Genomic DNA, 15,085 nt, shown 5'->3' with positions numbered 1-15,085 from the left:
CAATGTAGTTGTGACAGGCGCTCTCAAGAAAACGCCCGGGTTCCTTGGGGGACCAGACCCGGAGAAGGCCTGCTGGCCGGGCAGAGCGTCCCGAAAGAGGTGACCTTTAGCCCAGCCTGCAGAGAAGAGCTTTCCAAGCAGGGCGACGGCGTGTGCAAAGACCCCGAGGTGGATGGGATACACTAAAATGAGTCAGAGAGTAGGGACAGGAGCAGGGCCTTGGGGACAGTGGACGAGGGTGGGGCTGAGACCCACCAGGGAGGGGGATGAGGATGTGGGGGCTGCCTCGGGTGAGAGGCGGCTCCAGCTGGTTGAAGCGGGATGATGGGCGCCAGGGGGCTTGGTTTGGAGGCCTGGACCTAGATTCAGCACCAGCGGAATTACTTCCAGTGAGTTACCGACCCAGCGGTCGGCCGGCCATGACCCTCCCAGGAAATGGGGGAGAGGTGGTGCGGAGCTGCGCGGAGGGCAAGTCCCACTCTGTGGCATAGGGGCGCCGGGTGACATCGCTTGGCGCCTCGCCCCACACCCGCCCCACCCCGCTTCCATCTCCCCAAGTCCGCAATCCCTCTCCCCATGCCCGTCCAACGATGTCTGGAGATGTCTGGAGTTCGGAGGCACAAACTTCATTAACCCTTTATTACAAGTAACGCTCTTATAGAAGTATATGTGGACTTACGTGAAAAAATCAAATGTATCCAAGAATAAAAAACACAGCACATAAAGTAGTATATGCATTCCAGTGTTCGCGCCGGAGACAGCGGGCGCCCAGGAAAAAGCTCTTCTAAAACGGCCTGGCTCAAGCTGGCCAGGGTGTGAACCGTTCTGGGCGGCGCGGGCCGGCCTCAGGCACAGTGTGGGGGCTGCCTGCCTCTTCCCGCAGCCCGGCGGGTGGGGCAGCACCAGCTCCTGGGGCCTCCGGGCCAGCGGCCACCCCAGGCCGGCAGAGCTGGGGCTGGCCGGAACCCCTCGGGCCGGGGTGGCTATGCCTGGCTCTCTTGGGGCAGCAGCGACAATATCCCAGGTCTCATGGGCTTCAGGGCCAGCGGAAGTGCACCCTCGGAAGCCTCCAGCTTAGTCAGCCTTTTTCAGGAAGATCTAGAAGAGCAGGGCTCATAGTCAGCAGGGGCCTCAGAACGTAGCCCTGGTCTGGCTGCTGGGTCCAGCTCCCTGTTCCCTGCACCCGGCCCTGCCCTGCATCACCTCACTTAGAATGACCCACACTGGCGAGTCTGTCTGGATGGAGAGGCGCAGTGCTTCCAGGGGGCCGAAGGCAGGGTCCACTTCGCCCTGTGCCACACCCTTGTAGAAGGAGCCTGGGGGAAGGCAGCAATGAGAGGTTGCCCAAAGACCCTTGGTCAGTCCAGCCTCTCCCCCCACCTCCACCTGACTGCCCCTTACTCACCAATCTGGAGGTAGCCGTCAGGGCTCCGTGGGTACCGGAGAGTGACTGAGCGGCCCTCCTGCAGGGCCTCCTTGTCTGACTGGGGGTTCTGAGGGCAAAACCAAGGGGCTGAAGCCAGTGGCTGTGGGAGGAGCAGGCCTCAGTGCACACCACCCCCTACCACACTCACGTCAAAGGGCAGCACCTCTACAGATGTGTTGAAGAGCTTGTCCTCTGGGTGCTCAATGTTCCCGCTGCGGAAGAAGAACCTGTGGCCAGACAGGCCTGTGAGCTGCTGCAGGGGTGTGGCACTGCCCCGAAACACTACCCAGCAGCGAAAAGGCCAGGCCTGGCCGGGGAGTGCAGTGCTGGGCCCTGGGGCTCTGGATGAGGCTGGGCATCTCCAGGGGCAGATGCTGGACTGTGCTAGGCAACCAGGGCCTTACGTGTAAGGACGATGTCACTGAGCTCCTGTGGGCACTGCCCGACTTAGTCCTTAAAGGTAGCTAATGTTCTGAGTCCCACTTTTCAGGTAAGAAAACTGAGGCATGGTGAAGTTAAATAGTTTGCTGGGGGTCACAGAGGGGCATCTGCAGGTCCACACACTTGTGGGTGAGGCCTGCAGCCCGGCAGCCACCCTGCCCCACCCCCGGGGCGGACGTGTGGGCACTGACCGCTCCAGTCGCAGGGGCTGGAAGAAGCGGAAGCGGATGAAGTCTCCTGCAGCAGGCGTGAAGGCCCAGAAGAAATCCTCGCGCAGGTAGGCCTTCTCCAGGGTGAAGTGCTGGTATGTCTTGAGGCTTGTGCTCACTTCGGCCGGCGGGTTCACGTGCTCCTTCCGCAGGGCCTGCTTCCCAAAGTCCTTGTCCTACAGCCGAGGAGGGACAGTGGTGCTAGCTGGGCCCCAAGACTTGCCCTGCCACCCCCTTGCCCAACCTCAGCCCAGGCTCTGCCCACACTCGACCAGGCTCGAGCATGGCACAGCCCACCTTCAGCTTCTGGATCTTGCCCGCCAGCGAGGAGTGAGTGCCCACGTGCTGGAAGAGGGATGGCTTGAAACGGATCCGCAAGTTGGCCTTCTGCCGGTCACAGTGCTTCTGTGGTGGGAGGGTGACACGCTAGGCTTAGCTCTGCTCCACCTCCGAGACAGAAACTCCCCCGCAGCACCGTCTCTTTGCGTGGGGTGCCGACACAGCCCACGCTGGAGGCCGCGTGCCCCACTGCCCTGCCTGCCTCAGTGCTGGCCCTGCTTACCGCATCCTTCTCAGGGTTGCAGACCTTCACCCACAGAATATGGTCCAGGAGCCAGTCGATGGGCTTGTCCCGGTAGAACATGAGGATGAACTCCACAATGAGGCTCAGGTCCAGCGACTTGAACATCTTCCCTGGGGGTGGGAGTAGGGGGAAAGGGTGCTGAATTAATCCCCGTGGGGGACACTGTCTGCAGGCAGGCATAGGTACAAGAGGGCAGAACATCCTGATGCAGAGGATGGGCAGGAACAGGCCATGTGGGGCTGCAGCAGGCACTCCAGGCAAAGGCTCACAGCAGGACGCTGCGTGGCACTGGGGCTCAAAGCAGGGCAGGGGCTGAGAGATGATGACAGAGGCAGAGGTGGGCTGGATGGAGGCATCCTGGTCAGGTCAGAGGGCGGGGTGGGGGGGGGTGACACACCAATGAAGCCCAGCTGGGAGAACTCCAGGATCATCCAGTCCTCCGAGGGCTGCTGGAGTGCGAAGTTCTTCATGGTGCTCAGGTAGTTGGGCTTGGCTACGATGTCATCCTCCAGCTGCACAGCAGTGGGCAGAAGGGGCTGGGACTCAGCATGGGCACAGGAGCAGGGCAGGGCTCACCACCCAGGCCCAGCCAGGATCCAGGGGAAAGGGGGGCAGAGCAGGGTCTCAGCGCTCACCTGCACATAGTAGATGCCTTTGGACTGTGCATACATCATGAGGAAGCAGTAATCGAGGTTCTGTTTGGTCCTCCACCTGTGGGGCAGGGGCCTCAGGAGCTCAAACCCCTCCACCTCCAGTGAGGCTACCACAGAGGCCACTGAGTGGGTAGGTGCCCCCTCATGCAGGGGTCCCCCAGTGGAAAAATGGAGGCACTGCAGGGAAGTGCCCGGGACTCAGACGCCAACAGACTAGGTTCTTAGTGCGGGTGGGCAGGTTGCTGGGGGCACAGGGAGGAGGGTAGTGATAGTACCTGACTCTCTCCTTGGGGTCCCCAAAGGACTCTCGGAGGCGGGAGAAGTCAGGGTAGAAGTGGGGAGAGGGGGAGATGACCTCCAGGAGCCCGGAATGGATCTCTGTATGGAACCTGGGGGACAGGAAGGCCCAGTGGGTGTGCAGCTGCCACGGACTGGAGCAGGGGCAGAGCTGAGCTGGCCAGACCCCGTCCCTTTCTTAAAACCCACCACGCAGACATCCCCCAATACACACTCATCCTACTGAGGCAGTGAGACTCCAGAGGGGCTGGGCAACCTCTGCATATTCACCCCCTTTTAGCCAAGAGGGGAAGTACCCTTTTCCACAGAGGGCAGGCACATCTTGCAGGGGAGGCCAGCACCCACCTGCCCAACACCCCGCAAAGGCCCCTCCCCCCACCAGCCTCGTCTGGCCCCCAGTACTCACAAGGCCTTGATATTCTCTGTCACCAGCGAGGTATACTGTGGGTCAGTCTGTGGGGAGACCAAGTGCCCTCCCTAAGCCAGGCTGACACCCCAAATGGCCTGAAAGGGATGGGTGGAAGGGCACAGGCTACCATCCTACACACGAAAAGAGTGAGCCCACCATCCTGAAGGCTAAGTAAGGCTGGGCCTGCGGGCCACAGGTGCCTTCAGAAAAAGCCCTTTTAGATACTCCAGCCAAGGGGTGGTGCGGGCAGTAACTGGCATTTCCACGAGGGGGCACTAGCATGTTTCCTTCAACTTTATCATGGTGTTTGTGGATGAAACTGACGACTGACCTTCTGATAGGTTTTCCCTCTTAAATGTTGCTCTGTTTTCATTTCTCCTTGTTATTTTGTGCCCTGTGTCCTCCTCTGAACGTCCCCCCAACCATTACCCCAGCCCACTCGCCTCGGCAATCAGCACCACGATGACCGAGTCCTCCTTCTCCTGTGGGCTCAGCTCTGAGATGAGTGAGTGCAGCGTGTCTGTCAGGTACGAGTGCACCTCGCGCCGCACGCTGGGGATGCCCATCACCACCGACACTGTGGGGGTGCGGAGGGTTGGTCCCGGGCACTCCGCCGGCCGCCCCGCCCCCTGCCCCATCCAGGCTTGTCCCTACCTCCTGTGCGGCCCTGGCCCACACGCACCGCTGGCTGCAGGCTGCTTTCCTTGGCCAGCAGGTGCGGCAGGTGATGGAAGACAGTGGGCAGGTGCAGCACGTGCTTGTGGGAGACGTTCCACGGCTTTAGGCGTGGATCCTCTGGGTGGGTCGGGAAGGGACAGGTCAGACAAGGCTGGCTGCCCGCCATCCGCCCCATGTGCCCTGCTGCTTCTCGCGCTGGCCGAGGCTCACCGGTTAGGCGGGCCCAGGTGTGATTGCTGTCTCCGTCTCGCAGCGCCTGCCGCTCCGACACGGCCCTCTTGATCTCGTCCAGCACCAGGTTGAGCTCCTTGGAGCGCTTGAGGCTCTCCTGCTCAGCCGCATGCAAGCGGTCACGCAACGCCAGGAACTCCCGCTGGTACACGTCCACCACATCGCCTGTGGGTGTGCGCACCGTCACCAGTATACCCACACACAGAGAGCCCATCTATGTGTTCTCACGCCTGCCACATGCAAGCCACATGGGGTTACATAAGGGTCACTCTGAAGTCACACTGACACACTTGGGGAAGAAAAGCCTCCACTAAGGGAATTTGCCCTCTCCAGTGCTCTCCATCTGCCCCTCTATTTTCTCCACTGAGGAGGCATCTGAAGTGGGAGGGCTGCAGGATCACTTCCAGCCCCAGGTGGGACAAATCCTCTCTATCCAGTGGCTCCAAAGCCCCTCTTGCTTCTCCTTGCAGCATCTGCTCCTTCCAGGAGGTAGGACACCCAAGGTCCCATCCAGGGCACAAGGACCCAACCCTCCCTCAAGGAACTCAGCCCCCCAGCCTCCCCCTGTCCCGCCCCTCAGCCTCTGCACTTCGCTCCCTGCCCCTCTTCACTGAGAGCACAGGCAGCCCCATCCCCAAGGCCCCCGGGGCACAGAAAACCTCCCTCGATTCCCCCACCCATCCTCCAAGTACGACTGAGCCCCAGGGGCCCCCTTGTCACTGTCTTCACATCACGCTTGTCATTCTACACCAGGCACCAGCTCACGATTCATAGTCTCAGCCAGCCCCAGGGGGTGACTGCTGCAGTTACAGTCCCCCGTGCTTAGCTGAACAAATGAAGTTGAGAAACTAGTCCAGGGTCCCTCAATAAGTCAGCGGCAGAGAGGGGACGCGAGCTCTCAGTGCCCCAAGGCCTGGTTCTCTGGAGATCTGTTTCAGGCCTGCACCATGCCATCCCAGGGGGACCTGTGTCAGAACCTCCAGCTGGGTCCCAGCTGCAGGCATTAGGGGTGCACATGGGCCAGAAGCAGCAGCACAGAGGAGGGGCTCCCTGACAGTGAAGAGGGATCCCCAGGGTGCCAAGTACCTGGCTCCACTGGTCTGGCAGGGCCCAGCGAGCAAAAATAAGTCAAAGACATCACTGCCTGCAGCTGAGGCAGCCAGGCCCTGCCAGGCTGTGCACTCAAGGCCATTTCCAATTCGGCTTTGCCCTCTTCATTTCCCATCACACACATCTCCTTTTCCTTGTCTGATCCATGCTTTCACACATGCTGTCTCTTCTGGGCCTAATGAAAACTCTTGTAGCCTTCAAGGCCTAGCAGCAAAGTCCCCAAGTCTAAGAAGCTCTCCAGATCTCCCCTCTCACCCCCAGACAGCTCTTATGTTCCTTATCCCTTGTGGGGTCACAGTCCCTAGAATGCCCTGGGATGGTGTCACCTCCCCACAGCTGGGTACACCAAAGGTCATGACCAAGGCAAAGCTCACCTCAAGACATCCCCCTTCTGCAGGAGGACTTAGTCTGAGAGCTAAGTCCCAGGGGAAGAGGGAGCCATAGCCCATAGGCAGGAGGGAGGGGTTTGGGGGGGAGCCAGGAGCCAAGTGGATCCTCCACGAGGCACTCCAGACTCTGTAGCTTGCTCCCATCTCCTTCCCCACACCCTGCCTGCCTGGGGCCAAAGGTCAAGGCCACTCCAAGCTTCTGTGCTCAGGGACATCCCCACTGGGGAGGGAGTCAGGAGTCGGGTTACAGGATCTTAGAGCTTCCAGCTGGGTTCTGAGGCCAGGTTACCCTGGAAACCTGACCCCTTCAACAGGCAGTCAGCCACCCCCAACACTCACCTGCCCAGCCGCTGACAGGGAGTGGGGACTGGAGGTGCTCAGGCCCAGCAGGAGGGAGTTCAGAGCTGCCTAAAAGGGCAGGTAGCTTCCCTTCTGCGTAGCTGAGTCCCCACCCACCCACCTTTTGTCCCTGATGCCCACCCCAATGCCACCCCAGTGCTGGGGAGCCACTGAGTCCCATAGGGGCAGCCCCTGTGCCACTGGCAACACCCAAGGCGCCCCCTGCAGTGGGGCCCTGTAAAGCTGCAGGAAGGGTAAGGACGCCTGTCCCCCTCTAACTGCTGCCCGTGCTCCCGCTCTGGGGCCTTCTCTGATCTTTACGCAGGTGAGCTCCGTCCAGCCTTAGCCTGCCCCAGGTGGACAGGCCAGGGAGGCAGTGGGGGGTTCTGCTGACCTGAACCACCCTGACCACCGAGGCTTGGGCACAGCCTGCTCCCTACCCAGGGGTCTTCCCTGCCCAAGTCCTGAGCTTCTGTTTACCAGGAAGTGATGGGCCCTGGGTGTTCCTGGGCCTGGCACCTGCTCAGACTGACTCGTCTGTCATTTCACTGAACGCTGCAGGCCCTGGCCCTCCACAGCCTGCCCCTCTTCCTGCCCTGCCTGCTGCCTGCAAGGTCCCCGGCTTGACCCTCATCCCTGGTGTCTCTGGTCGTGGCTCCACTCTGTCCTTGCTTGTCAAAGGCAGAAACCCAAGCTCTCTGATTGCCTCTGCATGGGTTGAGCCTTATGCCAGAGCTCTGCCAGGCCATCCTGGCTTCCCACAACCTTTGTGGGTGGAGTGGCTGGACTGAAGTGGTGAGTGGGCTGGGGAGGCAGCTCAAGTGCTGGCAGGAGCAAAGGCCTGGGGAGTCCCTGGCCTCTGAGGAGTAGGGCAGAAGTTCCTGGGTGCTAAGGCTGAGGGACTTTGGCTTCTCCTTCCATCCATACCTCCCTATCCCAGGAAGGTGGGGCAGAGGGCCTGGCCCCGATGCAGCCGGCTCGATAGAATGCAGTCCTTCTGGGATCTTTAAGTAGGCCAAGGTCTGTCCAACCTTAGCCTGCCCCAGGTGGACAGGCCATGTGGGCAGCTGGGGGGGGGCCTGCTGTCCTGAATCGCCCTGACCACCGAGGCCTGGGCACAGCCTGCTCCCTACCCTGGCCTCCCTTCCCAGGAGCCTTCCTCTGCCCAAGTCCTGTGGGCAGCTGTGACCATACTATTGGGGATGTCCCCACCCCTCCCTCCACCAGAAGGCAGAGTAATCAGGACATCTGAGGCCCGTGGACCACAGTATTCCCTTTGGTGTCCTCTTGATTAAAGAAACAGATTCAAGAGCCAAGCTGGGGCACAGGCCTTGTGCCCTGTACTTAGGGAAGAGGAAGCAGGCTCAGAGGGGCACAGGCAGGTGCCAGGCCCAGCGAAGGTCTGCTGTTAACCTGCTGGTGGGGCAGGGGCATGGAGAGGGGGCAGGTGTTCACCTCCTCTCCAGGACTAGCACCTACCCTCCCAGTGGTCAAGAGGGCATCCATCATTGCTGAGATCCAGGCTGCTTGGGGGTGAACCTGGCCCAGGACCAGGAGAGGGGGTACCCTAGACACTGGGGAGGGTTGTGCAGCTGAGGCCAGCCCTCTGGAGGGTCTGATATCTTCCCTGGGGGCCTTCAGCAGGTACTTGGCCGCGGGCTGCAGTCTGAGTGCCAGTGAAGCTGTTGCACAAACTTGGTCAAGGCTGGATGTGAAACTGGGCCCGAAACCTGAATCCAGGGAATGTCTTGCCAGGCCCACATGTCCTTCCTGGACGTTGGCTTCCAGGATGCCACCTGCTCCTGCATTTGCTTCCTGCTCCTGCCCATCTCCTCCCTTCCCTTCAGATCTGGGTCCCTCTGGCCTTCCTCTAAGCATCAGTGACTGGGCCAGCCCTATCTTGAGTCTCCGACTCAAGGTAATTGGAAGCCAGGGTCCAGCCTGGCCTTAAAATCTAGTCTGGCTTTTCTATGGGCTTAATACAGTTGTCTCCCTGTAAGAATGAGAAAGGTTTCTCGTGGGCCTGCAAAGACCTGACCCTACTGGGCCTCCAGAAACAGTAACAGCTCTCTACAGGGAAGGCCCAGGTGACCTGGCTGTCACGTTCACAGGCTTCTGAGCCCCACACTTCTTTGGCTGGGAGTGCCCTCCTTCCTGCTCTCCAGACCCTTGGAGTCCCAGCCTCCTGGATGCTCCCCTGAAGGAGAGTGGGCCCTCAGTGGAGCCATGGGTACCCCGTCATTCTGATGCTCCTGGACACCGGCTGCCTGTGGCCAGGCTTGCAGAGGAGGTGTCCTGGTGGAGGCCTGGTGTTGCAGTTCCTGACATCTGGCTGAGGGCATGTGGCTGCTGCAGGAGGCCTGGCCCAGGACAGTGTGCAAGGGCTCATCATACACAACTGAACAAATGTGGCCCAGCTGGTCGGACATGGCCCCACCTTGGCCTCCCTGCCAGTCTGCTTACGTGGCCATTCTCTCAAGGAGCCAAAATGCCATTCCGCAGATGACACAACCTACCTATAGACCTGCAAAGAACTCTGCCCCAGCCATGCCCTTCGCTGGGTGACACATCCTGCCTACAGACCTACAGGGAGAACTTTGCCCCAGCCATGTCCTCCCTGTTCCAAGTCCTGAGGGTCTCCCTTTCAGGCCCTCTGGAGCCCTGGGGGCCCCATCCAGACAGGAAGACTGCAGCAGCCTGGGCTGCACTGAGCTGTGCAGGTAGAGCAAGGAGAGGACCCCCGGGACGCGGACGGTCAGAAGGTCTCCAGGCCCTCCTGCAGCCTCATGCAGTGTGGTGTTGGGGAGCAGGGAAGCAGGAGGTGGGGGGAAGGCAGAGGGTCAGCTGGCCCTCAGCCAGGTGCTGCTTAGGCCTCCTGCAGGAAGGCCAGAAGGCAGGAAGGAAGCAGCTTTTCCTGGTTCCTCCTGTGCTGCAGGCTGGGTGGACAAGAGTCTGCAAGGGCCTTCAGCTCTCAGCCAAGGCCCCACTAGGCCCCAGCCATCCCAACCAACACCGAGCAACTCCAGCCAGTGCTGGGGCCCGCCCCTCACCCCTGTATGCTGGCCAGACTCGGAGCACTCCCACCACCATGGCAGTGGACTGGTCAACCTAAGCAAACTTCAGGTGATAGCGCACAAAGTAACTCAGCCAGTAGCCAGGGGTGGGCTGGCTGCTCGGGAGGCCCTCCACGCCCCCCACCCCCACCCCAGGCCAGTAGACACAGGAAGGCTTCCGCAGCACTCACAACCCTGTGGAGTCCTAGGGCCAGATGTCATGCAGGAGCAACGCGGAGGCCCCAGGGAGTCGCACCCACAGGGGGCCGGGGTGGAGAGGTGGTGTGAAGTGAGGGCACTGCCCGGATGTCTGGCTGCCTCCTCACACCTGTCTCAGGAACAGCGTACCCAGGTGCCTGGAGCCGGTACCTTGGGGACCCTCTGGAGCCGCCACCTCTGTGACCTTGTGTTTCCGTCCCTCTCTGAGAACTCTGAGGTCCCCAGCTCGCCGGAGGGGGCGGCCCGCCCTAGCAGGGGCAGGACTGTACTCACGGCGGCCGGTCCGAGCGCGGCACGGGACACCGGCCACCCAGCCCCCAGCCCAGGCCGGAGGATTCCGGCGTTCCGGCAGCAAACAAGTGGGGGCGAGGGTGGGAGGGGCGTCCTCCCGCGCCGCCCGGGCGGGGAAGGGGCGTCCGCGCGGGCTTCCGGCCCCCTCCCGCGGCCGTCGCCCGGACCCCGCGCGGGCCGCCGGCGCCCAGGTGCGGGCCGGGGGAGGGGCTCACCTTTCTGGCCGCTGAGCGCCGCGTACCAGGAGAGCGAGAGGAAGGCGCACAGGCAGAAGAGCAGCAGCGTCAGGAAGGTGCCATTGCGGAGCCTCATCTCCTCGGGTGCGCGGTGGGCGCCGGCGGGGCCGAGGCCGCATGGCCCGGGGGACCGGGGCCGGGGCGCGGGGACCGGGAGGCGGCAGGGGCCCCGGCCCCGGGGCGGGGAGGGGCTGGGAGCCCGGGGCCGGGCGGGAATGAGGGCGGGCCTGGCGGGCTGGGGGCCGGGGCGCGGGGAGCGGACGGCCTCGGCTCGGCGGCTGGGCCGGGCCGGGCCGGGCTGGGCTAGGCTGGGCGGCGAGAGCCGCGGCCCGGCCTGGATCCGGGGCCGCCGCGGAGTCGGCTGCGAAGGGCGGGGCGGCCGGGACTTAAAGGGGCCGCATCACCCACTGCCGCCGCCAGCACCGCGAGGGGGCGGGGTGGGGGACCAACGCCCAGAACCCGCTCGCCCTGCTCGGGACAGCGGCCCGCGCGTGGGCTCGCGCGCTCGGGCCTTCGGGTCGCCCTGGGCTCCCGCCTCTGGGAGGTCGGGGCTGGGGCCTTCGCGAGGGCGGGTCCGCTGCGGTGAAGGCGGCGTGCCGGGTCCTCCGAACCCCTCGTCAGTAGCGTTTCCATTACTCGCCCAGCCCGGATCCGGACCCCACTCGCGCGCGTTAACTCGGGGACCCTCAGGCTCCTCCCCCAGGGCTGAGGGGTCCAGGCAGTGGGAGGGGGAGAGGTGTGGCCGCTCCGGAGCTGGCGGTGCCTCCAGCTGGAGGATGCCGGAGTGGCGCTGCCTGCCGCGACGCCCACGGGCACTTCACTCCCCCTCCCTCGGGGGCTGCTGTCTCGAGTCTGCAGGATAAAGGCGCCCTGCTCCATCAAATAGGGCACTTGGCTGCTTTCAGGAGTCAAAGGGCCGAAGTGTGGGGGTGTTGGGCACGATGAGCTGCCCAGAGCGGGGCTGGCCTCCCGGTGCCACGAGCCGGTAGGCGGGAGGCAGGTGGAACCGCGAAGTGATGGGGGCCGAGCCCCTAACGGTCCAGCGTCTCCTCTCCCTTGACCACAGGGCGCTTACACCTTTATTCTGTACTAATTGCAAGCTTTCCCAGTCCTCTGTGGAACGAAGATGGGTACAAACAAGAAAGGGATTCCTCCAGCTAAGTCTCTGGGTGGGCACTGGGGGGTGCCCTGGCCACGTCCCTGCTTGGGCGCCATTCCTAAGAGTCCTGGTCCCCAGAATTGGCTGCAGGGACTCCGAAGGGACCCTGGCGAGAGACCTCTTGTGATTGGGTTCAGACTGGGAGCCGGTGAGTTTTGCCTTCCTCTTCCAGCCCAGGCCTGCAGGATGGAAGCCAGAGAGTGTGGTAGGTTCTTGGGCATTCCCCTCTGAAGAGGTATTTATGCCAGTAGCAGGTGAGGCAGGGCCAGAGACTGAGACACGGCTCTATCCTGGGCCTGATTAAATGACTGGCTTCAAGTTTTCCTGCAGAACAGATTCCCAACACTGACACAGTGGTACTGTGCTCTACTTGCTAATGAACTCTGTTAACTGAGACTGGGCTTGTCTGAGCTTTCTGGAGTAAACTTGTTTTGTGTTCCAATGTTTTCCCAGGCATCTTTTATTTGTGGCAGGGATAATGGTTTTTCATTTGGATTATGATAAAGAGGGTTTAAAATTTTCTCTAAATGTGTATTTAAGCTTAACAGTGAGTTGACTTAAGGAAAATTATTCAACCGGTAAAAATTAAGGAGATGGTCTGACAATGACTAAAACTTTGGGAAGTTCATCTGTGTCCCGTCCCCCTCCACACTCTGGCTTTCGGGAGGAAGAGCAGGGACCGGGAGACCCAGGAAGGGAACAGAATTCTGCTCTGACATCTGGTGAATGCAGGACCTCTGTTAGAAATGGGACTGTCCAGCGCTAGGGTTGTGGAAAAAGGTGGTGATTGACTTTGGGAAGAGGTCTGGAGTGATGAAGAGTGGGGGAGGGGCTAGGGTAAGCAAGCTGGTAGGGGCCACACACCAAAACTGATGGCTGGGGTTGGGCAGCCGTAGGGATGCAGGCAGCCAAGACTGACAGTAGTCTTTCTAGATGCCCCCAGCCAGGCTACCTACCTCTACCTCCTCCCCGGTGCCCCTTCAGAATTCCAGGAGGGGGTCCTCTTAGCCACACATCCGCTCAGGGACACACACCCACCACCTGGCTGAGAATGGGTCAGCACCATGCCTGACTGTCCTGCCAGGATTGTACATTGGGGAAGAGAAGGGACATCCCAAAGGAAAGTTGATGCTATCACCGAAAGGGGACTGGAGGTGGGGCAGTCATGGAAAGAGAGCAGAAGTCTAAGGGAATGATGTCACCCCGGGCCTGCAGAAGTGATATCACAGCGAGGAAAGGCCCACTGTTTCTTGATTCATTAGTTCCTTCATGCATGCATGCATTCATTCTGCCCACTGCTGGGGGCGGGGGCGCCTAGGTCCTGCTGTTCCAGCACTGGCAAGCCTGTAGCCTGACCCTCACTGTAGCCTCTGGACTCTCAACTCTTCCCTTTGAAATGGGCAGTTGCCTGGCTCCGGGCCAGTTTTCCACTGCTCTCTGTGCCCCTGTAGTTATAAATCCCTCAGGACCTGCCTGCAACCCAAACTCCCTCAAGGCACTTCCCGGTGGGTGAGCTCTGCCTGTCTCCCTGCCAGGGGTTCGGCTTCCTGTACCAGGGGACAGTGACTCTGGCCCCCACTAGGAAGGAGGGTGGAGCCCAACGGGCACAGGAAAGTCCTGCTTTCTTTCCAGACCCCAGGCTGCGAGCCCTTCCTCCTCGGTCCTTGCTTCCCACCTAGTGAAAACGTGCTTTCCTATTGGGATTGCATGCCAGCCCTCAGCTTTTTTTTTGCCTTCCTGGAGATTCTCTGGGACAGCCTTCAGCTGTGGCAGGTCCTTCCATCCTTCTTCTTGGAGCTTCTTAACCTGTGGTCCAGGGATCCAGAATTGAGGAGGTCCAAGAGCTGAGACAGAAAAAAAAAAAAAAGCATTCATTTTCACTAACCTCTAACTGAAACTTGGAATTTCCTTCAATTATGAATGGGGGCAGCAAAGTCCAGCAGAATTAGCAGAGCTTAGGACTGTCACACAGAAATCGCAGGGGCTTTCATACTCACTGCAGGTGTTGCAGACCCTTCAACACAGCAGTGAGGCACTCACTGCTGCTTCGTGATTCTGGTACTGAGTAGTCCTTCCTCTCTATCCTACAATTTAATGAGTTAATAAAGAATCACAGGTATTCCTATATCACAAATTTGTATGTTTTTATATTTTGATATTTGCATTTCAATATTAGTAGTCTTTTTGTAATGCGATATCCTTTATTTTCTGCATTGCAAAACATGGTTCCAAGCAGGGGTCCTTCATTTTCTCCAGATGCTTAAGAGTGTCTCTGGTACAGTGAGAGCTTGGTAGTCGTGCCCTAAAGACTCACCTCACCCCTCCACTGGTCCTTTCCTTAGACACCTCTTTTCCTTATTCATTCATAACAAATGTCCTGAGTGTCCACCCTGTGCCCTTGAGTTGCTGGTGACATAGATACACTGTGTACTGACATCGACCTGGTCCCTGTCCTCCCAGAGTCCCGTCTGCAGCCACCGTGCCCAGCACTGGGAAGGAAAGGTCCCTGGGGCTCAGAAAGCTTCTAATGTGGGGAATTACCACGATGAGAAGAGAGGGCCTCCTTGGGAAAGTGAGGTTAGCTGCATGACCCAGGGAGAGGAGGAGTTGCCTCAGTAAAGGATTGATCAGAACATGCGGTCAGTGCCAGCCTGGGCAGAGCTCAGTGAGAGAGGAGGCCTGGGTCAACGGCGGCAGGCCAGAGCACCAGGACATCTTGTCAGAGATTTGGGTTTTTACCCCTGGGGCAATGGGATAGGTCCAAAGCAGGGAGAGATGTGGGAGCTGTGATGGGATTGACACAGTCCTATTTGCATTTTGAAGTGATCACTTTGGCAGGGATGGAGAAGGAACTAGAGAGAGGGAGAGAGGAAGCAGGAAGACCAGCCAGGGGCTGTTGTAGGGGAAGGAGTCCAGAATATGCCACTGTAACATAAAGATTATTCTGAGCTGAAGGCGTTTGAGAATAAGCTGTTTTTCCCCCTTATCTGCCTAAAAGCAGAGCCTCTCTAAAGAATTCCAGATTGTCCTAAATCCCCTCCCTGGGAGCAACTAAGGAAAGATTGACTCTTTTCACATGATAACCCAAACAGACGTTGTCACAAAACTCCTTATCATTCTCCTAAGGACCCATTTATCTTTCCTAAAAGTCATATTTTTTCCATGTAAACATGTTTCTCCTTCTTTTCCTTCTCTGCTGCCCCCATTAAATTGGTAAATTTAGCCCCAAATTCTAACTGCCTAGTATGTAAATAAAAATATTTTCTTGCTAATCTATCTTGTTTGTTTAATTCACAGATCTTAAGCACTGAGTCTAAGAAGGTAGAGGAAAAGGTTTTCTGCCCTGATATAGGCAGCTAGGA

The 15,085-nt window shown here is 59.6% G+C and overlaps 1 protein-coding gene across 1 annotated transcript; it reads right to left on the bottom strand.

Moving 5' to 3' along the window:
- Nucleotides 1-624: 624 nt before the first annotated feature.
- MGAT4B (alpha-1,3-mannosyl-glycoprotein 4-beta-N-acetylglucosaminyltransferase B) lies at nucleotides 625-10,882 on the bottom strand. Its single transcript, XM_074350121.1, has 15 exons — nucleotides 10,544-10,882; nucleotides 4,907-5,092; nucleotides 4,673-4,813; nucleotides 4,462-4,595; nucleotides 4,016-4,062; nucleotides 3,588-3,701; nucleotides 3,295-3,370; nucleotides 3,057-3,171; nucleotides 2,639-2,769; nucleotides 2,374-2,481; nucleotides 2,059-2,252; nucleotides 1,575-1,653; nucleotides 1,406-1,493; nucleotides 1,204-1,316; nucleotides 625-1,098 (listed from the first exon to the last, which is right to left on the bottom strand). Exons 1-15 carry the CDS (start codon nucleotides 10,638-10,640, stop codon nucleotides 1,075-1,077), a joined length of 1,647 nt encoding a protein of 548 aa, XP_074206222.1. The 5' UTR covers nucleotides 10,641-10,882; the 3' UTR covers nucleotides 625-1,074.
- Between the last annotated feature and the right edge of the window lie 4,203 nt (nucleotides 10,883-15,085).

Source organism: Camelus bactrianus, chromosome 22 (genome assembly GCF_048773025.1).
Source record: "Camelus bactrianus isolate YW-2024 breed Bactrian camel chromosome 22, ASM4877302v1, whole genome shotgun sequence".
In the NCBI taxonomy this organism is placed as follows: Eukaryota; Metazoa; Chordata; class Mammalia; order Artiodactyla; family Camelidae; genus Camelus; species Camelus bactrianus.
This window is presented reverse-complemented; position numbering and strand designations above follow the sequence as displayed.